A 27,077-nucleotide genomic window follows, 5' to 3' on the forward strand; every position below is an offset into this window, starting at 1 on the left:
TTCGTTGACGTTTTTGTCTGCTTTAACCCCATACCATACTGTCTTGATTTCTGTTACTTTTTAGTAAGTTTTGAAATTAGGAATTATGAGTCCTCCAACTTAGTTCTTTGTCAAAATTATTTTGGCTACACTAGGTACCTCACATTTGCTACCTGAATTTTAGAAGCAGCTTGCCAATTTTTGCAAAGATGCCAGTTGGAATTTTGATGGGGATTGTACTGAATCTGCAAATAGAACAATTTGGGAAATATTGGCGTCCTAATAATATTAAGTCTTCCAATCTATGAACATGCAATGTCTTTTTGTTTATTTACATTTTCCTTAGTTTTTAACATTTAATTTTTTAATCGATAAATAAAAATTGTGTACATTTACCAGGTGCAGCATGTCATTATGAAATGAGGAAACATTGCAGAACAGGAAAGTTGAACTAAGTAAAATATACATTACTTCACATACTTAGCATTTTTTGTAGTGAGAACACACAAATTCTACTCTTTTATCAATTTTTAAGAATACACTGCATTGTTATTAACTATAGTCACCCTGTTGTACAGATCTTTTGAATGTATTCCTCCTACATAACTTGAAATTTTGTATCCTTTGACCAACGTTTTCTTTTCTTTCTAAACAATGTTTTGTGGTTTACATTTCTTTTGTTAAATCTGCTCCTAAATACCTCATTCTTTTGATGCTAGTGTAAATGTAATTGCCTTAATTTGATATTCAATTCATTACTAGTGTATAGAAGTACAATAAATTTTTGTATATTGATCTTGTAAGATCTTGCAACCTTGTTGAACACATTTATTAGTTCTAATAGTGATCTGCAAACAGACATAGTTTTACTTCCTTCTTTCCTGTCTGAATGCTTTTTATTTCACTATCTTCCTTAACTGCCCTGGGTATAATCTCCAGTGTAACCCTGAGTAGAAATAGCAAGATCAGTCATCTTTTCCTTGTTCCTGATCTTAGAAGAAACCATCCAGTCTGTCACCATTAACAATGATGTTAGCTGTGGGTTTTCCATAGATGCCCCTTATCACGTTGTGTTTTTAATCTTCAATTACTTAAATGATAGTTGACCTAAAATTCATTTTTGTCTTATTTACAAACATGTTTTTAAGACTAACTTTCAGAAAACTTACAAAAATTTGGAATTTTTAAAGTTTAATTTAACAGAAAGTATATATTGAGCATCCACTCTGTGCCAAGGCCTATTCTAAACTCCAGAGAGACATAGGGAATAAAAGTGACCACAATTGCTGCCCAGATTAGTTTACAGTCTAATGTGGGAAACAGACATACCAGTATTTAAGAAATTGTACAGACTGCTAGAAGGTAAAAATTACTACAAAGAAAAATGCCCAGCAGAGTAAGGAAAATGAGGAGTAGGAAAAGGAGTTGCATTTTTAACTTGAGTGTCCTGGATAAAGTCTCATTGACAAGGGCCATCTGTGCAAAAACCTGAAGGAGGAATATCAGTGCAGCATTTGGGGGATTAAACGATACTCCAGTTGTATACTGTCCCCATCTATTCATTAAAGAAAGTTTACCAGGAATCCAGGATAATAAAAATCAAAACATTTTGTAGCAAGAAGAAACTTCAAAAATTAATCAGTTCACCTTGCTCTCCGAATAAGATAGCTTAAGCCAGAAAAAAAATAAGACCTTTGGACAAGGCAGTGGCAGAAGAGATGAAAATCTTAACCAGGATGCTGCATACTGCACTTTTAACCCAAAGATTTTGTTTGTTTCAAAAGACATGCACAATTCCACCAGATAATTAAATCCACAAAATAAGTTTTACAAATGCAAACATACTGTAGGAATCTAATGGTTGGAGCATCTGTGGAGAACATCAACCCTACTGTCTATGAGAACTTTGGTTTCAGAAATCCATTAATTAATCAACCTTATAAAAACTAGTCATTGAGTAGAAGTTACTGTAAAGGAAACAGATGACATGGTTCCTGTGTGCCTACAAAAACTTAAATTTGATTAGACCCATCTCTAAATCTCTCAGCAAATCATCTAATTGTCTCCTCTTATTGCTCAGACCTTATTTATTCTTGGTTTTTAACAATAAAATCACATCTTTTCAGATAAAATTTCTCTTTGGAAGACAACAATATAACTTGAAAAGCTATAAGTAGTAAATGCAATAAATATTTAAAATTTAACCCCAAAGATACATATCAACCAGCAAAGGGAAAAAATACAGTGTAGCAACTGTGAATGTAATGTACCTCCCACTGACAACTGTGGGCTTCTTTCACGGTGTGATGCTCATTGGTTCACCAACAACTCCAGATACTATACTAGGAAGGCTTCACCAGCATCCAAGGTGGCCTGAATCTTTTCGAATTTTTATTTTCACCAAAATGAAGACTACAGGAGGCACATGCCAAATAAAGTATTAATATTTCTATACTCAAAGTTGCAGGAGAGTAGCTAACGTCTTAATTAGATGGGAACTGAGAGCAGGCATAATAAGATTAGGAAGTGGACAGCAAAAACAGGGCAATTTAATAGCTGCAACTCAAGTTTCAACTCATTAGAACAAGAGAGAACTTCATGTTTTAGTATTCACTAACGTTTTCAAAACTATTAAGATATCATATGAAATAAAGTATTTGGGCTTTTTATTTTTTGTTTGTGTGTCACAGAATCATAGAATTTGGAAGGGCACTAGGGCAGAGATTGCTACTTACTCTCCAATGACTTCTTTTTCTTAAAGCAAGAATTAACAAGTTTTTCTACTAAGACCTAGATTGCAAGTATTTTCTTTTTTTCTTTTTTTTTTTTTTTAAGAGGAAGAAAGAGAAAGAGGAAGAGGGAGAGAGGATGGGGGTGTTACTTTATTGCCCGGGCTAGAATGCAGTCTAAATATGGGTATGCCTATAATTGTCCTTAATAATGGAGACATGAAAGAAAATGAGGGAAGAGAATAGCAAACAAGGAGCCAACCAAGATTTCTTTTAAACTTCTAAGTTGATATGATGTGGTACTGATAAGAGTGTATATTTTGTATATTTAAAGTGGAGAGTTCTATAAATGTTAATTACATTTACTTGTTCCAGATCTGAGTTCAAGTCCTGAAATATCGTTGTTAATTTTCTGTCTCATTGATCTGTCTAATATTAATGTTGAAGTCTCCCACTATTATTATGTGGGAGTCTAAGTCTCTTTATAAGTCTTGTATGTCTGCGTATTCCTGTATTGGGTGCGTATATATTTAGGATCTTTAGCTCTTCTTGTTGTTGCATTGATCCTTTTATCATTATATAATGTCCTTCTTTGCTTCTTTTGATCTTTGTTGCTTAATTGTAACTTCTGCTTTTTATTTATTTATTTTAGCTCTCTGTTTGGTTGGTAAATCTTTCTCCATCCCTTGTTTGGAGTCTTTGTGTATCCTTGAATGTGAGATGGACCTGGATGCAGCATACTGATGGGTTTTAGTTTTTTATTCAAATTGCCTGTCTTTGGATTGGGGGATTTAGTCAATTTAAATTTAGAATTAATAATAATATATGTGAGTTTAATACTGCCATTAGCTGACTATTTTGTCCATTAGTTGATGTAAATTCTTCATTATATTGATGCTCTTTTTGATAATTTTTTTAGAAAGGCTGATACTGTTTGTTCCTTTCATATGTGTAGTGGTTCTTTCAGAAGCTCTTGTAAAGCAGGCCTGGTGGTGATGAAATCTCTGAGTGCTTGCTTATTCACAAAAAACTTTATTTTTCCTTCACTTGTGAAGCTTAGTTTGGCTGGATGTGAAATTCTGGGTTGAAAGTTCTTTTCTTTAAGGATGTTGAATATTGGCCCCCACTCTCTTCTGGCTTGTAGGGTTTCTGCTGAGAGATCTGCTGTAAGTCTGATAGGCTTCCCTTTGTGGGTAACCTGACCTTTCTCTCTGGCTGCCCTTAGTATTTTCTCCTTCATTTCAACTCTGGTGAATCTGACGATTATGTGCTTTGGAGTTGCTCTTCTTAAGGAATATCTTTGTGGTGTTCTCTGTATTACCTGGAGTTGAATATTAGCCTGCCTTACTAGGTTGGGAAAATTTTCCTGAATAATATCCTGAAGCGTATTTTCCAGCTTGGATTCATTCTCTTCGTCACATTCAGGTACACCTATCAAGCGTAGATTAGGTCTTTTCACATAGTCCCATATTTCTTGGAGACTTTGCTCGTTCCTTTTTATCCTTTTTTCTCTAATCTTGTCTTCTAGTTTTATTTCATTGAGTTGGTCTTGGACCTCTGATATCCTTTCTTCTGCTTGATCAATTCGGCTGTTAAAACTTGTGCATACTTCACGAAGTTCTCCTATTGTGTTTTTCAGCTCCATCAATTCACTTATATTCCTCTCTAAATTGTGTATTCTTGTTAACATTTCGTCAAATCTTTTTTCAAAGTTCTTAGTTGCTTTAGATTGGGTTAAAACAAGTTCTTTTAATTCACAGAAGTTTCTCATTATCCACATTTTGAAGCCTGCTTCTGTAATTGGAACACACTCGTTCTCCATCAAGCCTTGTTCCATTGCTGATGAGGAACTGTGATCCCCCGCTGAGGGAGAGGCGTTCTGATCTTGGGCATTCTCAGCCTTTTTTGGCCGTTTTCCTCCCTTCGTTATAAATTTATCCATCGGTGGTCTTTGAATTCACCGTCTTTGTAATTAGGTTTCTGAGTGGACGTCCAACTTACTGATTCTCAGCGCCGAAATCTGAGCAACCCACTGCACTGACCAAATCAGCGGCGTTAAGATTGATGGTGCTTTTCCAACTCTGCACCAAGAACCGCCGCTCCGGCAAAACCGCCTCGCTGGCGACCCGTGGGGCTCCTCCGCTGGGAATCTCCTGGTGCGTGAGCAACAAGAATTCATGTGAAGGTGTGGCGTCCTCTCATTCTTTGCGCTTTCAGTGTGAGCTACAATCCCGAGCTGTTAGTGATCAGCCATCTTGGATCTCTCTCCGCAAGTATTTTCTAATTTGTGAGCCAGACAGTGTCTATTACACTAGCCACCTCTGTTGTTGCAGTGTCATGGACATGTGTAAACAAATGGGCATGATTGTGTTCCAATGAAGTTTTATTTACAAAAACAAGAAGCAGGCTAACTTTGGCCCAAGATCCCCATTCTAGGGTAACAGCTTGGCTTATGGCTGCTTGTAATAGACTACGTTCCTCAGCCTCCCTTGCAACTAGGTGTGGCCATGTGGCAAGTTCTGGCCAAAGTGATGTAAGCAAAAGTAGTACATCCATGCTCTTCCTTCCTCCTTCCATTTTGCTGCTTGACTGCCACTTGGAGCTGCAAGAAAAAGAATCTGCGATGGAGAAGAAATTGGAAGCACTGTGGGTTATTACAGTCCCTAAACCAGCCCTGAGCTATGTCCAGAATTTTATGTCACTGAGAATTAAGATCTCTTTTGTTCAAGCCTCTGTTCCTTTGAGTCTCTGATAGTCTCAGAAAATATATAATCCTAAATTAACACAGGAACCCGGAGATCATGTATTTAACTCCATTGTGTTACAGATGACAAAATTAAAATGAGGCTCTGAAAAGATGAGTGATTCACCTCCGATCGATGACTAATTAATGCCAGAGCAAGGCCTAGACTGTTTTCTAATTCTAAATCCTATGCTTTTTCAAGATTTATATGAGGCTGGTGCTCCCATAAACATACATTTAAATTACAAACACTTGTTATTTTCTTTGCAGGATTTTATTCAATCATTTAAGCCACTTCATTTTTGAAAGAACAGGTGCTCAGTTTTATTCTAAAAGTGAAGAAAAATATTTGTAGTTATAGAAACTTGCTTTATGATCAATTCTTTCATATCCTATTTATTTCAGAAAGGAAGATATTTTAGACTAATTTTCCACCTAAAAGCAGAAAACAAAATTCTTTTCAAAGGATTTACCCCTTTATTGTCTTCAATCCTGAGGTACACACCAAAAAATATAAGTACTATGATTAAAAGACGAAATGTGTTTATAAACCAGGCACAATAACTCACTCCTGTAATCCCAGAACTTTGGGAGACCTAGGCACGTGGATCACCTCAGGTCAGGCATTCAAGACCAGCCTAGCCAACATAGCGAAACCTCGAAACCTCATCTGTACTAAAAATACAAAAGCTAGCCAGGCATGGTGGCACATGCCTATAGTCCCAGCTACTTGGGAGGCTGAGACAGGAGAATCGTGTGAGCCCAGGAGGCGGAGGTTGTACTAAGCCGAGATCTACCACTGCTCTGCAGCCTGGGTGACAGAGCAAGACTATCTCAAAAAAACAAACAAATAAATAAAATAAAATAAAAAATATGTTTATGAGCTGACTTTATTCAAGATTACTATCAACAATCTAAACTCATGGAGGGAAATCAGCCCTTACAACTTTTTCAAAGCACATTCACATTAATTATTTAATTGATCAACACAACAGCTCTATAAACAGGTATTATCTGCTTATACAGATAAGAAAAAAAGACTGAGAAAATGAAATGACAATATAATAATCAAGATAAATGTTTGGAGTACTTCAAGTCTTAAAGTACTTACACTTAATATTATTTAATCTTATGGATTATTATTTATTCCAATTTTTTGTATAAGGAAACTAAGGTACAAGAATGACAAGCCTTGCCCAAGATCACAAAGCAAACAAAACAAAGAGAGGACAAAAATCTGATTTCAAAGGCAGAGCTCTTTCAGGCCTGATATGAGAAATCTGTTGCCTAGTTTCCAAGTCCACTGTTCCTTCTAAAACTGAAACCTAGTCTCTTAACTCCTATCTATTTTTCAGTTAGTTACACTGTCTCCTAAAACAAATTCAGATCTTCAAGACAAAAATGATGAGATTTGTTAACATACGCATGCTGTGTGTATGTGTGTGTGTGTGAATATTTGTGTATGTACGTACGTACTGTTTGTGAGTGTACACATACATATACATGTACATATGTAAGTAACAATGAATTTGGCTGACACAGAGATGAGGCAGTAAATGACTAGTCTTGAACCATAATTTAGCCACATCATAGGAGACTATAGTAAATATATATTCTTTGGCAAATTATTAGCATTTTAAGTTTACCTTGTGTTAGCATAAGACACAACAAAATAAACTTACTGAAGAATCTAAATTTTACATTGACCAAAACATGGAAAGTATAGCGCGAGACCAGAACTTTTATTTTCAACTATACTGAAGTATTTATAAAGATGTATTTTTTGTGTGTAACATTAAAACTATATTTTGTTCTGTCTATAAGGTAGTTTTCATTCGTAATTTGAATTTGTGCCAGATGAATGTTTGAATATAAATTAAACACATTTTTTTAAGACAAGATCTCACTCTGTCACCTAGGCTGGATTGATCTCAGCTCACTGAAACCTCTGCCTTTTGGGTTCAAGCAATCCTCCCACCTCAGCCTCCTGAGTAGCTGGGACCAGAGTCACAAGCCACCATGCCCAGCTAATTTTTTATTATTTTTTATAGAGGTGTGGTCTGACTATGTTACCTAGGCTTGAACTCCTGGGCTCTAGCCATCTTCCAGTCTTGGCCTCCCACAGTGCTAGGATTACGAACCGGAGCCATCATGCCCAGCCCAAATTCAACATCTTTCTCAAAGTCAAAATTCACTTATCCTTTATATCCCTCAAAAGAAAAAAAAAATTCGAGGTGAGATGGAAATGTTCATACTTTAAAGAACATGAGCAGGTTTATTCACTAATAGAAAAGGAAGCTAAGGAAAGTTGTAAAATCTCTTTCCGTAAAGTATTTTTCCCAAAAAATAGGATAGGTGTTTATTTGTTTAACAACAAACTTTTAGTATGCTATTTATTTTTGTAATGTATATATAATGAAATACAGGTGTGTGTGTGTGTGTGTGTGTGTGTGTGTGTGTGTGTGTGTGTACACATATACATATAATATATTTGAGACTTTTACTCTGTTGCTAAGGCTGAGTGTGGTGGCACAATCTCGGCTCACTGCAACCTCTGCCTTCCAGGTTCAAAGGATTCTCGTGTCTCAGCCTCCTGGGTAGCTGGGACTACAGGCATGCACCACCGTATCTGGCTAATTTTGTATATTTTTAGTAGAGATGGGGTTTCCCCATGTTGGCCAGGCTGGTCTTGAACTCCTGACCTCAGATGATCTGCCCACCTAGGCCTTCTGAAGTGCTGGGATTACAGATGTGAGCCACCATGCCCAGCCCAGTACGCTCTTTTAGAAACAGCCGTCTATGCCAAGTGACTAAAAGGATACTGTAATATGTAAGTATTCAATTTTTGCATTTAATATATAAATACCTATTCAATTTTTTGCATTTTCAAAAGGGTTTGGTATTTATACAGTATATATTTCAAACAAATTTAAGGAAAATATTACTAAATAATATTGAACTACTCTATATAAAATTAGCATACACAAATTGTCCCTTGCCTAGGTAATAAGAGAAGTATGCACCTATGTTTCTAAATATCCACTTTAATCAAAAATCCAACAAAAATTACATTCATCTTTATCGCAAATATAGATATTAGAAGAATTTCAGTACAAGGACTTGAAAAAATTAACTATTAGCCTGAAATTGAATCCGTCTAACAGTAACGTATCCAAATAAACCCAAGTTCTCCCTTCTGGACAATGGAAAGATGCCACACCAGGAGCTAAGCCTGGCAGCAAAGCTAATTTGCTGAGGTCCACTGTGAGATGGTTCAGCAAAAGGACATTACTTCAACTTCTAATAATATCTAAGCACATGTTTCATTCTTTAGAAAAAAAAGAGTAAGATATTTCCTGCCTGCATGATAATAACTCGATCCCGGCCATATTTAAGGGCCAGGATATTCATTAGCTCAGGATGTGATCTTTACGACTAAACCAAAAGCATCTCTGGGGAAATGAGAGGCGGCAGCATGAGCTGGGAGTCAAAACAGTTTGTCACTGGCTGCAGTGTGCTGCTATCTGTGAGGCCATGGATGCTTGAATTCACATGTGTATCTTTATTAATTATCTACTCTGTCTCCTGCTTTTCCCCTTCCCTCGTCTTTTTCAATAATAATCCTGGTTCTCCTGTCCTTTTATGGAGGAAGATCTGTTTGATGAATAGGGAGAAAAGCCAGGGTCATCCTCCTTAATATTTGTGTTGTTCTTTACACTTAAGTAATATTTAGTTTTTAAAACTTCAAAAGCCCTCTAAAATGGATACAATGATAGCATTTCACAGCTAGTAAAACAGAGGCCAAATGAGTTAACTCACTCAAGGCTACACAGCTTGTAAGTGGCAGAGGCAGATCTTGAACCCAGAACTTCCAATGCCAAAACCCACAACCTTTCTCCTACGGCACATTGGTTCAGTACAGAGCAGGCAGGAATCACTCACTTTCGCAGGGTATGAGCCTGCTAACATGGGACCATGCCTAGTAAGAAGTTCCTGTATTCTCAAGAGCAGAAATTTAACCATCAAGCTACCTTACTCCTGTAAAGTCCCCCTAGAAAGGCAAAAAGTGAAGCAATTCATCCTCGGTTCCATCTCATGCACTGAGAGAAAAAGAATAAATATGTATGTATTTATGTATGTATATATATACACAAAAGAAATTTAAACTGCCAGGAAAAGGTATAGATCCAAAGTAAAGTGGTAAGATACTGACTAACTTGAACGCCTAGAAAAAGAAGCTACTCATAAAAATAAGAGGATTTTGTAGGTCGTGGGGGATGGTGGGATGTTTGCTAGTTGCCCTTTAGTGAAACGTTGTCTGATTCAAGTCCTAATTGTAGAGATGCAGACCCTAAGTGTCAGGAAGATGAAAGTTTTTGTTCATTCCTTCTTCAAATCTATTGGGCATCTCTTTGTCGATTGAACCATTGATAAGATGCACCCCGGCCAGGCGCGGTGGCTCAAGCCTGTAATCCCAGCACTTTGGGAGGCCGAGGCGGGTGGATCACGAGGTCAAGAGATCGAGACCATCCTGGTCAACATGGTGAAACCCCGTCTCTACTAAAAATACAAAAAAATTAGCTGGGCGTGATGGCACGTGCCTGTAATCCCAGCTACTCAGGAGGCTGAGGCAGGAGAATTGCCTGAACCCAGGAGGCGGAGGTTGCGGTGAGCCGAGATCGCGTCATTGCACTCCAGCCTGGGTAACAAGAGCGAAACTCCGTCTCAAAAAAAAAAAAAAAAAAAAAAAAAAAAGATGCACCCATAGCAGAGAAGCTCCTCCTGACACGTCAGTGTTTCCTGTGGGGTTTCAGTCTTTTTAAAAAGCTCTCTAGTCTTTCTCGACCTGACTTTTATTCACAAATAAATCCTGCTCTGTGAACAAAATATAGTATTTTTACGACTAAGGCTCTCAAGGGGCTCTGGGCTATTTGGAACACCGCGGGGCTATGACCACAGATGTAGCAACGCGGAGAGCACCGAGCGGAACGCCCTCGGAGCACAGAATATATCCTCATAAGTAGGTCATGGTCGTCTTTGTTTTTCAGTGTGAGCATGCACACATGTGCTTGGGAAACAAATCCCAGACATACGGACTGTGCTATTAATCATCAAAGACGAGTGAAGCAAAAAACATTTTAGTTAATTGAAAGATTTAGTCAAGGGACATTTTCCTGCACTGTGCCCAAATATATAATATTAAAACACTTAAAATTTCTTTTTTCCCTGCTACAAGTTGTGAAAAGCAGCCTTTTATATTGGAAAAATAAATGTAGAGTAAATAAATCAGAGATATAAAAATTTGACCCTGACCCTACACTGATGCAGCTGATACATGTTTAAAGAATTGTACTTTAATCATCAATATTACACCTTCCAGCCTCCTTCAGCTCAGATGAGGTTATCCGTCAGCCTTTCACTTCAGTATCAAGTCTCTTGCTTTCTCTTTCATTTTCCTACCTCCCATTTCTTTCTTTTCCTTTTTTCTTTCTTTTTTTTTTTTTTTTGTGTGGAGGATGGGATGGAGTCTCACTCTGTTGCTCAGGCTGGCGTGCAGCAGTTCAACCTCGGCTCACTGCAACCTCTGCCTTTTGGGTTTAAAAGATCTTTCTACCTCAGCCTCCTGAGTAGTTGGGATTACAGGCATGCGCCATCACGCCCAACTAATTTTTGTATTCTTGGTAGAGAATGGGGTTTTGCCATGTTGGCCAGGCTAGTCTAGAACTCCTGACCTCAAGTGATCAGCCCTCCTTGGCCTCCCAAAGTGCTAGGATTACAGGTGTGAGCCACCATGCCCCGTCTCTAACTCCTATTAGCCACACTTTTTCTTCTTCTTTCTAAAATGCATTCCCTCCAGATAATCTTTTCTATGAATGTTTTCCACCTGTCCTAAATCCTGCCTGTACTCTACTGTCTTAGATTCCTCTTCCTGGAAGATCTCATAAAGTGAGCAAACATTTAGTACTAATAGCTACTTTCCAGGCACTGTGTAAAGCCCACCACATAAATTCTCTCACTGAATCCTCAGAGCCTTTGCTACTCATAGAGGTTAATGGGTTCATCCAAGGTCACAGGCAACCTATGAGGTTCACTAGACTGTGAGGCCTTGAGGATGGGGCCCCTCTGTGTTCTCATCTGGTTTCACCGTACACAGTGTCAGGCCCATAGCAAAAGCTTTATAAATATTTGTGCGTGGATAGATGGGTGAATGGGTGAAGGAATGGCTGGATGGATGGGCAGATGAAAAAACAGAATAAGAATTTCAACAATATCTGTCTTCTCAACTGACCCTCCTAACTTCTTTGCTATATGTCTTACTTAATATACAAAAGTTGGAGAAGAAAAAAATTGACTCAATAAAAATTCCAAATTGTGAGCAGCTTTTCTGAGGACTAGTTCAATCTTTATCATATGAACGTATAATGGACTGTGAGGTGTGTTCCTTGCAAAAATTCCTCTGTGTGCCTCAGTTTCATCAACTCTTCACTGGAGAGAGGACTCCCTCCCACTGCAGTATTGTGGTGAAGACTGCAAACCATGCCCGAAAGGCGCCTCTCTAACGCCATGGCTGGCTCAGAGTGGATTTAAAGGTCACCTGTGTTTACCATCATAGCATGGGCTCCACTGAAGGAAAGATGCCAATTTGCTTTGGATTCCCAAAAGCTGTATAGGCTTTTTAAAGCACTTTCACAAAGATTCACTCTTTTGATCTTTATAAGAATCTGGAGGTAAATGCTAAATCTTAGGCAGGAAAGAGCATGGGAAGGATGAAGGCTGAGTATTATGTGACAAAAACATACATAGCCTCTCAGTCTCCTTTACCTTTCTGGAAATCAGCTTCTCTGCCAGGGTGAAGGCAAACTGAATGCTGGGCAATCAGATAGTTAAAAAGGAACAAGTATAATATACTAGGCAAACGGGTTATTCAGTATGAAATGACCTATTACACCTATCACTATCATGTTATAGCAGAAGAATGGAAACAACCAAACGTCCGTCATTAGGGGACCAAATAGACTTCACGCAATAAAATACTGTGTAGCTGTGCAGAATGAGCAAGATCTCTAGACTGTATGGCACACAACAGGGCATATAGCATGCCGACCTCTGGAAAGAAAGGTGAAAAACACTAATGCAAAATACTGATATATACATTAAATATATTGTATATGTAATACATATATTTATTATATATTTTAAAAAGAAATAAAAGAAAGATAAACTGATTTTTTAAATGACTTCCTATAGTGGGAAGAAGAGAATTGGAAGAAACTGGAATGGAAGTGAGGCCTTTCTGAGTGTACTTTGTTTGTAGTTTTGACCTTCAAACCATATAAATGTTTTATATAATTTTAAATATGAATTTAACTAAATAAAAAATAATCCTAAAATTAAAAACCCAAAACAAATTAAAACAAACAAACATCACAACATATCAGACATAATCAAATAGAAAAGAATTACTTCAAGTAACTTCAGAACAGTATTTTGCATATTTGGAGTAAGAAATGGCCTTTGTACAAAAGAAACTGCAACAGTCTAAAGCTGTATTTGGTATTTTACAGTTAACTTCTGCACTGTATGTCTTATAGTTTGTGGTTAGCAATAATACTGAGAATTGGTTTGAAATTTTTATACATACAAACACACATACTTGAATAAAATATTAGGTTAAAGTCATTAGAAAAAAAGATTTTTATCATTAGAGAAAAGAGATTAAAATATAATGTCAAAAAAGTTAAGTAATAACTTGTCATCTTAACACTTGAAGTGCAAATATCATTATAAGCTCATGATTTTTTTTTAATTACAAAAAGCCCAGAAACAATGACAATCTTTGTCAGTGAGCATACCGAGTGTCCAGATGATGTATCCAAGTACCATTTTCCTTTCAAGACATCTTTCCACTCAAGATTCCTTGGAAACTACGACTGATCCCAGGTCTAGGGCAGGAAATGTGGAAGATAAAAGAGTCATGTTTTGCCATGACAGAAGCCACAAAGACTACTGAGGCAGAGCCAAAGGACACGGGTGCTGACTTTAAGGGGCTCCCAATGGCCAAAGACTGGGCAACTGGACCATCAAAAAGAAGCATGACTGCACCAGAGTAAAGCACATCAAGCTCAGAAAAATGAGTTCATAATACTTTGAACAGATGATTGGCCACGATATAAATTTGCTGGAATATAAACTTACTCTGAAAATTAGTAAATAAGGAGAAAGAATCACATAAGAAATTAAGGTCCTTTGGGGAACTGGTGAAACAAGAAGCTGATCATTTGGTGAACTGATTGGAACAATTCAAAGAGAGAGGGTGTGTGTGTGAGAGAGACTCTTAATGTGCTGCAAGCATGGACATCCTTCCCTAACACCTCCTTACTGTCTCCTGCCGCAGAAAGTTTCTGCTACTTTACTCCTGTGATTAAGATGAAAATACTCACTTCTTACCATTTTATGTGAATGTATTACCTCTCTTAGCAGGTGGGATTTAACAAAAAGCCAAATTACCACTGTAAATTAGACCAATACAATTTGTTTTAAAATGAGAAAACCTAACAAGATTTTCTAAAGGAAATTTAAATTTAATAGTTTCATAACAGAAGAGGAAGAGAAATTGATTTTTAGTGAGCATCTACTATATACCAAATGCTTTAAGATCTTATTACCTCACTTAATGTTTTACAGTAGCCATGGGGAATAATCACTCACATTTTACAAATGAGAAACTGAGACGCTAAGTGGGCAAGCATTTTGGCTAAAAGCATACATCTAGTTAAGTCACAGATATGGGATTCACAGAGAGGTCTGTGTACTACCTCAGGCTGCCCACAGCAAAACAAAACAGATAATACTGATTCTGGACATGGCCAGAGTTTGTGAGGGATGCAACATTGCTACAAATACCAGAGTGATAAATTGGTTAATAACTAATCCCTTTTAAGAAAACAATATAACTCTATAAGGAATGTAAGAATAAATATTTGGTACACATGACTTTGGGAAAATTATTTAATGTAAGATTTTAGAGAAGGAAGAAATTGCAGCGTTCATTCCAGTTCAAGTTAATTTTTTTCTGGACTAGACAAGAGACCTAGAGAGAAAAACACTGTCCACCTTACGTACTGCAGAAAGCCGGGGAGTTCCTGAGAGGGGTAATAACACAGGCCTGGAATTAGCCTGAGCTGTCTTTCCAAATCATCAAAGTGTATCTGCAGGGCACTGACTCCCAGCCGAGGCACAAAGCATGCTCATGAACAGTGTTGCCTCATAGTTCCGAAGTGGTTGGGATGGTTTATACCAGCTTGTCAACATTGTTTATTGACAAAATTGAACATGGTGACTTGTAACCAGTCTCCTTAAGACCCCTGAAGAGCTTGCTGTGAGACTGGTTACATAGCAGGAACCAATGGACCAAGATAATATTCAAAAGTATTTCAAATATTTTAAAACATAAAAAACATTTTTAAAAATATATAAGACTCCAGCCAAAATAGCATTTTGAACTCCATGGTTCCTGGGTCATCCATGCACACTGCATGAGCCTGGTATAAGAGAAAAAGTGGGTCCTGCCACTCCCTTCTGAGGGGGACAAGTGGATCCTGTCTCTTGCTGCGAAAGATGGCCTGTGGCTGCAAAAGATTAGGTTGGTGCAAAAGCAATTGCTATATTTTTCTTTTTTTGAGATGAAGTCTCACTCTGTCTCCCAGGCTGGAGTGTAGTAGCACAATCTTGGCTCACTACAACCTTTGCCTCCCGGGTTCAAGCAATTATCATGCCTCTCAGCCTCCTAAGTAGCTGGGATTATAAGCGCATGTCATCAGACAAGGTTTCGCCATGTTGGCCAGGCTGGTCTCAAACTCCTGACCTCGAGTGATCCACCCACCTTAGCCTTCCAAAGTTTTGGGATTACAGGTGTGAGGCACTGTGCCCAGCCAGTAATTGCAGTTTTTGTCATTACTTTCACAGCAAAAACTGCAATTACTTTTGCATCAACCTAACACGTCTTTACTTTAATGCTGATACCATATAGTATCTTTTCCTGCAAGAAATGCTGGTGTGTTTCTCGTCATTTTGTGTCCTTTGAATCTTAAAGACATTTTTTTTTTTTTTTTTTTTTTTGAGACGGAGTTTCGCTCTTGTTACCCAGGCTGGAGTGCAATGGCGCGATCTCGCCTCACCGCAACCTCCGCCTCCTGGGTTCAGGCAATTCTCCTGCCTCAGCCTCCTGAGTAGCTGGGATTACAGGCACACGCCACCATGCCCAGCTAATTTTTTGTATTTTTAGTAGAGACGGGGTTTCACCATGTTGACCAGGATGGTCTCGATCTCTCGACCTCGTGATCCGCACGCCTCGGCCTCCCAAAGTGCTGGGATTACAGGCTTGAGCCACCGCGCCCAGCCTAAAGACATTTTTAAAGAGCAACCAAACCCTGTTCAACTGTCATCATTAGAGTACTGGCTAAGAACCTGCCACATGGTAGACACGGACACATTCCTTAAATCAGTCGATTGACAAAAAAATAAATAAAGAGAATCTGAGTGTTCTTTTTGTCCACCATAAGCGTTTACAAAAGTGCTCATTAGCACTGAAAAAAACAAATGTAATTCAGCATAATATTAATATGTACCTCTCTGTCCAAAAGACAAAGAGCCTATAATTGTCACTTTTTGCTCCTAATAGCTTCTATTCATCTCAATAATGATTAAAATAATATAAGTGGGAAGAGTGTAGCAGCCACTGCAGAATGTTGGTTTGCAAGTACCTTTCTCCTCTCTCAGAGCCACCACTCTTGAGTGTGGTGTCGACACATATCTCGGGGCCAAGCGTCATCACCTGACCTTGGAAACAGCTGGTGACAGTAGACAGCTATACCTTAAATACTCTATTTGTATTTAAATGCTTAATATCAACACTAAAAAAATCTATATATACATTTATAAAACTAGTATAAAAATGGATTTTAAAAATTGCTCATAAAATTACATAAAAGCGATTGATGACCTTAAAAGAATGAAGAACATCAAAGCCCATTTCTATGTTTCTTGATTCCCAAAGGCTGCAATTTGAGTTCAGTGGCACCGCTGTGAATTACTTCAGCCAAACCCAAAATCAGTGGCTGAAGATGGATGGCAAATATTTGGTTATTTAGACAATAAAAATTACAGTAATTTTTAAAATTACATCCCAACTTAATTCTTTTCCACAGAAATAAGCATCTCAATTATTCTACAGTGAAAAACAAAATGGAATTTTCCAAGGATACTTCTCCTTGTAAAGACAAACTAATTGCTCTAACTCTTTGTAATTGTATACATCAAAAGCCAAGAGCCCAAGCAAAGGCAATGCTGAAAGATCACTGTGCTCCGAAAGCAGACGTTGTGAACCGTGGCTCAGAGGCTGAGTGGGTGGACATGGAATGCTAAAACCACTGGAATATTGTCTTTGTGGAAATAGTGAAAAAACTAAATCAAAATGATGACCACAGTGTATACCTATTACAATATTTCAGTAAAAACCACTTGGCAATATTTATATACTCCAAGGAGTACAAGATTCTAGCATGTGGTTCTAACACTATTTGCCTTTAAGCAAGTTATTTAAACTTCTCTGGGCCTTTTTTCTCATCTAGAAAATGGGCATCATTAATAATATCTACTTCATAGGCATTAGTTACATGGATTAAATGATGTTATCCACATATAATTGCTTAGGTAGAGCCTTGCACTTAGTAAACATTGAGTACATGTCAGCAGTGCTTTTATTATCATCATTATTATTATTACAGAGATTTTATGCTCAGAGCTTTTCAAACTGCACAACTTCAGATTTGAGATACTATCACCATAAACAACTATTTTCTTTACTATGATATAATCAGGTTGTATTTTTCCATTTATGTTGTTGTACCTATTTGAAGTTATGTAAGCTTCAGAACGAATCACTATTCACTACTTCATTTGATCCTCACAACAATGCCGACACAGAAAGACAGGGAAGAGATTATCCTCAAGTTACAGATAAACTCCAGTTTCAGCTGAAACTTGGGGAGGAAAGTGACTTGACCAAAGTTATGCAACTAGTGACCAGCAGTGAACAGATTCCAAGGGCACCCTGTATAACTGCTTCAGGGTTGATATGGGTTGGCTCTGTGTCCCCACTCAAGTCTCTTCTCAAATTGTAATCCCCATAATCCCCATGTATCAAGGGAGGCACCAGGTGGGAGGTGATAGTTCCCCCCATGCTATTCTTATGACGGTGAGAGTTCTCACAAGATCTGATAGTTTTATAAGGCAGTTTTCCCTGCTCTTGCTCTCTCTCTTTCACCTGCCACCATGTAAGGCATTCCTCTTCCCCTTCCGCTGTGACTGTTAGTTTCCTGAGGCCTCCCCAGCCATGCAGAACTGTGAGTCAATTAAACCACTTTTCTTTATAAATTACCCAGTCTTGGGTATGTCTTTACAGTAGTGTAAGAGCAGACTAACACAAGGGTTCTTCCCATCATTAAGGCTTCTCCAAAATACCAACTTCATAATATTTAACTAGTTTCAAGAGATAAATATGACCCCAAGTGGGTCAGCAGAAAGAACATGAGCAGGGAGAGTGCACTGTGACGCAGACCACTGTTCAACAGAAACACACTACACAAGAGGAGTGAAGTGGGGTTGACTGTGGCATTGCAATGATGCCCTCATCAGACATTGGTGTCAACAGCTCCCGCCTCGGCCTCTACCAGTAACTAAGAGATGATTTTAGTCAGTATCCATTCAAGGTGCATTAGTGCCTACCCAGCACAGCACTGCCCCACTCTCCCACTAACCCTGGGGGTGAAAGTGGTGCATCTACAGAGAAATGGAATGATCTAGGCAGCTCTGCTCCCTAGTCTGGCTGGAACCAGGGCACACAGGAGGGCTTCCCTATGTGTATCCTGAGGAACACTGTTTATGGAAAAAGATGCCTCTAAAAAAACTCAGGTTTCATGGTGAAATGACTTTGGAAAAGGCTGTCGTCTGAGTGGTCTTCTGGGAGTTTCACAGCACTTATTGGCATATTAAAGGAGATGAAAGGGCTTAGAGTAAAAAATCCTATGATGCATTGTTTAACTCAGCAAGTTCCAAATTTATTTTACTATGAACCTTCTTTCCAGTAACACCTTTGAATATTGAAACTGAGTTTGGGAAATGTTGGAGACTCTACAATTAACAGCTGTGTGGCTTTGAATCTAACTACAAGACATCTTTTGATTTCCTTGTCCAAAAATCATTGCTCAATAAAGGGTTAGTGGAAGAGTTAAACTACAAATGGAAGGTTTAGATTTTCTCATAACCAAACTGTAAAGAATCTGGAAATTTTACCTTAATACAGGAAAGCATGTATTTTACAACCAAGATCAAGAAAAAACGTATTTTCAGTTACAATTACAATAGTCCACAGCAGTATATTATTTTTAAAAACATGTGCTATCCTGAACCCACAACCCAATGTTGTATGTCTTTAAATGTGTAAGATGAAGTAGAGAACAAAGTGATTACTCAAATATTTTAAATCAGTTTCTCTTTCTACAGTAATGTAATCTTCCCTGTTCATTTTCAGATAATTCAAATTTACTGGATTTGAGTGTGGAATTGGAGACAGCAGGAGCCTAAGTAATCTGAAAAGTTATCATAATTCTACACTATTTAAATATACTTCAACTGCTGAAATATTCTTTATTAAATAAATTAAGCTTTTAGGAAGATATGGTCAACCAGCCATCTTTGATACCACTAAGAAAATATCTAGAATATTACATGATATAATATACTGAAAATGCTTCCAATACCTGAGAATTAACGTTTCCACATTTTTTATATACTTCTTACAAAAATTCTGGGATACTGCAGAACCTGCAGGTTTGTTACATAGATATACGCGTGGCATGGTGGTTTGCTGCACCCATCAACCTGTCATCTACGTTCTCCTAACGCTATCCCTACCCTAGCCCCAAACTCCCTGACAGGTCCCCGTGTATGATGCTCCCCTCCCTGTGTCCATGTGTTCTCATTGTTCAACTCCCACTTATTAGTGAGAACATGTGGTGTCTGGTTTTCTGTTCCTATGTTAGTTTGCTGAGAATGATAGTTTCCAGCTACATCCTTGTCCCTGAAAAGGACATGAGCTCACCCTTTTTATGGCTGTATATTATTCCATGGTGTGTATGTGCCACATTTTCTTTATCCAGTATATCATTGAGGGGCATTTGGCTTGGTTCCAAGTCTTTGCATGTTTCCACATTTCTAAGCATCCAATTTATTATGAAAGAAGATTTGAACACTAAGTACTATGGGTATGTGCATCAAAGTCTCCTAAAAATCAGTTTGCCCAGGCATCAAACATCTAAAATAAAATTCATACATTTCCTTTTTAAATTCACCCATCTCCAGTAATTCAATCAAAATCTGTTCACATTTCTGAAGGGGAAATCCTGATACCATGAAACCATTCTATATTTCAGGTTATCAATTTTTTTAACTTAACACTGTAAGACCCATGCCAACCCATAAAAAGACCTATTTAGATTTAAATTTGAATGTCATTGCCTGTTTCATTTTTTTAAACCATAGAAATATAAATATGCAAAATTCTCTCCCTTTCCAAAACACAGTTGGGAAATGTGTCACATGGTAATACAATCTGAATCAAAGAGGACACTTTCTAGGATTTCCTCCTCATAGACTCTGGGGGGAAAGGTAGCTGTTAATGAGCTCGTTTAACACTTCGATGTCAGATTGAACTTTCTCTTCACCCATTCCGTTTCATGGTCAAAATGATCATGTTTTCAAGCAGCCCTAGCGGCAGTGCCTTACCAGTGTAGATGCTGGCATTGGAGGCTGGGATACCAAACTGTGACTCGATGAACTTGGGAATGAAGGTAATGAAAGCAGTTACAATGGCACTCTCAGCTGTGTATGACAAACTCACAAAAAGGAATGTCATGTTGCTTAAGATCCTGACAGCTGCTCTTGGTAGGTCTACAAAATGACAAAAATGACAAACGAATGTTATAAACAATGGATGGAAAACAAAATAAAACTGAATTGTTTTTGAAATGAACTGGAAATAGCCATTCAGCAACATTTGCCACCAAAGAATAAAAATAGATCCGATGACGATTAGAAACCATTCTCTTTATTAAATAGATTCTGTTTTCTTTTTTCTTTTTTTTTTTTTTTACTTTCAACCAGGATATGGAAATTAAGTAAAGTACCTAAAAACATACTCACACAGAAATATCCTTATAAGCAGTACCCAACTGATGATTCCTATTTCAAAAACTGTTAGAATTCTTTGCATTTCTTCATTTACTAAAACAATATTTTTATTGTTAAGGCCTCAAAGTCCACCAGATGTGTAAAGTGCCTGCAAGGCAGCCTTGAATCACAATTTCCACTTCTCCTGACCAACACTATAATGTAGTTATTCCACTTCTGTGGGCATCTACATGATGCTGGACTTCCGATCGTCCAGTCTCATTATGAAACAGGACATAGTCGCAGTTCAAAAAGCTAAAAGAATGAGGCCATCAGGTCAGACGCTCTGAGGTACTTGGATTGGGGAACAAAGAGCTCCAAAGGGGAAGGAGAGCCCAAAGGTGTGGGGCTTAGCATCTGCTGAGCTGCCTCCAAGAGAGAAAGGCAAGTCTCACCCTTGAGTCTAGGCATTTATTTCACAGAACCTGCCATCTATATGCTTCAAGATATATGTGCAAGTATTTTCATTGGAGCACAGTTTATAACAGCATAGATGGGAATCTACATTTCGATCAATGGGAAATGTTTAAATAAATTATAGCACAGCCATATAATGGAAAACTATACAGTAGTTAAAAGTGAAATAGAGCTGAATGTACAGCATAAAAGAACTCCAAGAAGTATTTGTATTAATGTATGAAGTGAGCTGCAAAAACAAATGTGCACATATGTAATCCTATTTAAAAATCAAACAAACCAAAACAATATATTTATATATGGTCACATATATACTTCTCAATATATATAACACAAGACTACTAAGGGTTTATGTTCTGTAAATGGGACTAAGGTTGGAAAATGGGAATAAAAGGAGATTCTTGTGTATGTACTTCTGTATTTTTACATGGCTATAATGTGAATTAATGCATATTTATGCAATCTTTATGTATCTTCATAGAAAAGGGAAGCTGCATTATTTTTGGCAATACAGTTATCTCAGAACAGTTATCTCCTTCCACATAATAAAGTCATTTCACTAAAATTAACAAATAGCTTTTATTAAAGCTATAATTCATAGCTTCCTAGTCACCAGAATTTGAAACTTAGAAAGTTAAGACTGCTCACTGTCATCATTTTAAAATTTAAACTAAATTTAATGTTCTATATATTTATTTAATTTTTAAAGTTTAAATTAACAATCTAAAAGAAAAATTAAGATGTATGCTTTATTTTTTTCAACATGGATGAACACAGAGAAAAACATAATAAAAGTACTTCATAAAATCATCCTGCAGCCTCTTGTAAACACTGTAAATTAAAATGTCATATCCAAAATTTAAAACTTAGAAAATAAGATTACCTATCAACATTTAAAGATTCAAATTAAGGTTAGCCATATATTAAAAGCCAAAGTGTTAACTCTAACCTGGGAAAAATATAAAATAAATTTTAACATTCAAAAAACATACTATCACTTGACTATTCTAAGAAATACTAGTTATATCGAATGGGTTTTTCTTCTATAGCCATTTAGTATGATGAAATAGCCTTCTAATTTCAAGGTTAACTAAAAACATGCATGATGGTTCTCTCTTGTTTAAAAAGTCTGTTGTTATTTGAGAAAAATTAGCAGAAGTTCAGACCTTCAACGACTCCTAAGTTTCTTTATTCTTTCTTCTACCTTTCTTGTTTCCCTCTACTGGAGCTAAGCTTTCAGCCAACAGCCCTTCAGGAGCTGAGGTGGGAGCACAGTATCCAGGGTTGTACCTTTGGTTGGTGGGGCTGGGTGTTTTTGTTTTTGTTTCTGTTTTTTTTACATCAAAGGAGACTTAGCAAGTTATAAGTATATTGAAAATAATGGAAATCAGTTTTCTAACTGCCAAAGAAGGGGCTTACAAATATGGAAAGGGGGATTGTTCTACATCAGATTGGAACTGGAGGTACTGGTTCAGATAGGCAGTTAGATAAATACATTAGATGAAGATAGATACATGGATGATAGACTATGTGTGTGTTTGTGTGTGGGTATAAATATAGATCTTCCTCTGTCTGCTCACAAGGCTTAGAAGTAATGACACCCTGGTAGGAATGCATCTATCTGGCACCCAATTCTTGGTTTCTAAAAGCCATCTTATACAAAAGGAACCAGAGCTCCCTGGAAAAATGTCTAACTTTACAACTGGGGCAGAGAAAATACAAGATAAGCCTAGAAAATCTTGTTGAACAAAAAAGCAAAAATGTGTTCATGGAATGGTGAGGGAATGTCAGAGGGACACAGAAGACAGCTTGAAGGATTCTCACTGGCCAATCTGGGACAATTTGACCTCAGTAGCTACTAAAACCAGTAAGCAAAAGTCTAATAAGAATGAGCTATAGTCGGTCTTTATTACTCACAGATTCCATATTTGCAAAGATGTTTACTTGCTAAAATGTATTTGTAATCCCAAAATTAACACTTGCAGCACTTTCACAGTCATGAGCAGACCAGAAAAAAGTTTGAGTTGTCCAACATACACATTCCCAGCCAAGGTGGAAAAAGGTGACCCTCTGCTTTCTTGTTTCAGTTCTCATATTGTAAACTCATGTCCTTTCCATAATACATCGACTCACATTTTTTGCTTTTTTGTACTTTTGGTTAGTGATCTTATTGTTTAAAATCCCTTGTTCTGCAGTGCTGTCTATGGTTCCTAAAGCGTTAGAGGTTGTGATGTGCTTTATGGAGAAAATTCTCATGTTAGCTAAGCTTCCTTCAGGCATGAGCTACAGTGTCATTGACCATAAGTTCAATGATAATGAATCAACCCTACATATTAAATAAGGAGTCTTTAAACAGAAAGATACATAAAGCAAGGTCATGTATTGACTGATTTGTTGAGGATTATGCTGTAATAGGAGCCAAACCCTGTACCTCCCATAGGAGCAAAGCTTAGTCCAGGTTAATCCTGTGTTCACAGTGACTTTATAGAACATATCTGCCACAAATAACAGGTGTTGACTGTATCTACATAGCCCCAAAATATTTCCCCACAGAGTACTTTTTAACTACTCATTGATTAATAATTACATTATACTTATTAACTTTAGAATAACTTTAGAACCTGGCAAATACTATCCTATCCTAGTGATAAAAGTTAGCCAAACTGGTGATAGGGCAAATTAACACTATGTGTCTCTGCTTTTATGTACTGAGCATAGCATCATTTTAGTGGTGTATCTGCAAAGACGCATAAATCAGGAGATATCACCAAATCCAAATTGAGGGCTATTCAAAGATAATGGATATACAAAGTTACTGGTTTGTACCTTTTTTAAAAGATCAGGATCAGCTGGACACAGTGGCTCATACCTGTAATCCCAGCATTTTGGGAGGCCAAGGCAGGCAGACCATGAGGTCAGGAGTTCGAGACCAGCCTGGCCAACATAGTGAAACCCCATCTCTACTAAAATAAAATTTAAAAAAAAAAAAAAAAATTAGCCAGGCGTGGTGGCGGGAGCTTGTAATCCCAGCTACTCAGGAGGCTGAGGCAAGAGAATCATTTGAATGTGAAAGGCAGCAGTTGCAGTGAGCTGAGATCACCCCACTGCACTTCAGCCTGGGTGACAGTGTAAGACTCTGTCTCAAAAAAAAAAAAAAAAATGAAGGTCATGAAAAACAAAAAAGGATGAGTAACTGATTCATACTGAAGGAGACTAAAAGACACAAAAAACTAACAGCATGTGATCCTGGATTGGATCGTGGACATGATGGGCATTATTGGGATAATCAGCAAAATTTGACAGAGGCCTATGGTTTAGATGGTAGCACCAGATCCAATGTGAATTTCCTGATTCTTATGGTTGCCCTGTGGTCATATAGGAGAGTGTTCCTGTACTTAGGAAACATACACTGGGAACAGTAGAGTATCATAGCCTCACCTTCTCAGAAATGTTAACAATTGGGGAATCAGGGTGTTGGGTACACTGGCGCCCTGTGCTCTTTCTGTACCTTTCATGTAAATTCAAAATTATTTCAAAAACACAAAGTTTGGAAGACTAAATTAGCAAAGAAGTTGTTAAACCTTCATAAATTTGCAACCAAATACTTCCTTTATATGCTGCAGAATATATTTTAGATCAATTTCTTGATGTCATTTATAACTGTGTCATTGTAAAACCAAAGATGCAGTAAAAAAGCATGATGAAGGAGAGGTGATGAAATAATGATAGTGATTATCATTTTTTGATCATTTAATGCTAGGAAATCTTACAAATTCAAGCTGACACTAAAACCAGGAAATGCCTTAAACAGTGGTAAAGTAGGAATAAAATTCAACACAAAACCCCAAATTCAAGAGGATGTAATTTAAAGTGGACTAAACTCTGAAGTTGCTTTTAAAAGAAGTGTTAATAGCATTGGCAGATCAATTGTGCCTTCCAGATACACACTGATGGTAGTATAGGCAGCCCCATCGTCACATGCACGTGGACCTGGTGTTAAATTGCACCCCAGTCACAACAGAGCTATGCTGTAATAAATCTGATGCACCCAGTGGCCTCCAAAACCTTTGGTCAAAATTCAGAAAATGTGAGATGGGTAGTGTGAGTGGATTCTTATGGAAGCTGATGAGGGATGGTGCTTAGGAGAGACTGGATCATTCTCAGTGAGGGCAGAGGCCGTAATTTATCCTCCAAACTTCATTGATCACAGCATCATTTAAGGCAGCAGGTATTGATATGTTTGTAATTTTTCAACCATTAGCCAAACGTATTCTGGCATGTGTAATCATTTTATGCTCATTTATAAAATAAGTCTACAATTTAAAGTTTGTATTAGACAAAGGTCTTTATTTGTTTTTTGTTTGTTTGTTCATTTGTTTGAGATGGCGTCTCCCTCCTTCGCCCAGGCCAGGATTCGATAAAGTGATGATAGCTCACTGCAGCCTCAAATTCAGGGCTCAAGCCATCCTCCTGCATCAGACTCCTGAGTAACTAGGCTATAAAAGGCCTTTATTTGGATAAGCAAAGCTTAAATAAGCACCAACTTCAGTGAACCTGAAAGGTGCAATCATGTTTTCAAGTGGACAGAGAGATAAACTTTCTGGGAGTTTATTTAATTTGATGAGAAATGTATCCCAGGCTGGAGAGGGCTCTGCAAGTCCCTGCCACACTGGAAGACCCCTCTTCTGTGGCTCCTTATACAAAAGCTGCAAGATTTTCACCATAGGAACTGATAGCCCCAAACGAGCGGATTGGACCAGGGAAGGAGGCTGGACTCAGAGGTGCTACCTACAGGCAACCCAACAACCACCAGAGGCAACCTATGTGAACAAAGTCTGGCCAAAAACCCCTTGACTTTGTTTCCCTTAGAGTGTCTGCATTACAGACTAGAGAGAGATAACTAGGTAGGGAGTATGAAGATTAAATAAGACACAAAAGTAAGGAAAACTGAGCCTGGAGCCACACGGGAGTCTGCAGAGTGACTGTAGGGCTTAATGGCAATGGGCACATCCCTATCTTCCAGGGGTCTGGCCACTGAGGCTTCTGCTCTCCCCTGGAGCCTAGAACTAAAAAACCCCAGTATCCCAGGTGGCTTAAACTGGCTTCTGTTCTTCACAACCTGAAAAGACCTGTATCATGTCTTTTTGCTGTTGTGTTAGATTACTGAAACAAACTTTGTTTTAATGATATATTTGAAAAACTTATGCTAACAAAGGGATTGACCAAGCATAAGAAAAGGCCAAGCTACCATGAACACCACTGGGCATGCCAGGCCTATGAGAACGAGCTCCTACCTTCCCTTCTGCCCTGAAGTTCCAAGCTCCATCCATGGCATGGTCTTCTTTATCTCTGGACTATTTATGGTATTCCCCACCTGTCTCCTTGGCAAATGTCAAACTCATCCATCAAGTTTCAGGATTGGCATCTGCCCCTGTAGGAAGCATCCACAGCTTCTCTAGACAGACTAGGGGGTTCCCTCTCTGTGCACCCATGTGCTTGGTCCATATCTCTAGTCATCAATTCTTAGGCAGCTGCATGTGTTTACCTGTCTCTTCCTTTCAGGAGACTATAAAAGCTGTGACTGCGGGACCTTGGGGTATCTGTACATCTTCCGCTCCCAGCATTTATCTGGCCTGCGAGAGGTACTCCAAAAATATACTTGGAATGTATTTATTAACATTCTTTATTATATCACTGCAATAATGTATACTAAAACAATATCCATATACTTGTGAGATAATGAAGTCCATTCCAAAGAGGCATAATTTCCTCCTGGGGAGTGAGTTAAGAGCTAGGACAGTGTTAAGTCATAAGATGAAAGGTAGTCCACAGTGGTGGACTCACTGAAAACAGAAAATTATGCTCCTTTTTAAAGCATGGTTCTTTAATGCTAAAGAATCCTTAATGGCATTAGATAAGAT

General features: G+C 37.9%; 1 protein-coding gene across 3 annotated transcripts in view; it reads right to left on the bottom strand.

Moving 5' to 3' along the window:
- SLCO5A1 (solute carrier organic anion transporter family member 5A1) overlaps positions 1-27,077 on the bottom strand; it is a 153,775-nt gene that overhangs the window by 43,880 nt on the left and 82,818 nt on the right. For 2 of the 3 annotated variants that reach the window (XM_039464926.2, XM_003942904.3), the window contains one exon: positions 20,296-20,460. The exons of the other annotated variant lie outside the window; for it this stretch is intronic. In XM_039464926.2, the coding sequence (XP_039320860.1) occupies positions 20,296-20,460 (165 nt within the window). The remainder of the gene's footprint in view (positions 1-20,295; positions 20,461-27,077) is intronic. 3 annotated transcript variants of the gene reach the window in all.

The sequence above is a fragment of the Saimiri boliviensis genome, chromosome 15 (assembly GCF_048565385.1).
Source record: "Saimiri boliviensis isolate mSaiBol1 chromosome 15, mSaiBol1.pri, whole genome shotgun sequence".
Classification (NCBI taxonomy): Eukaryota; Metazoa; Chordata; class Mammalia; order Primates; family Cebidae; genus Saimiri; species Saimiri boliviensis.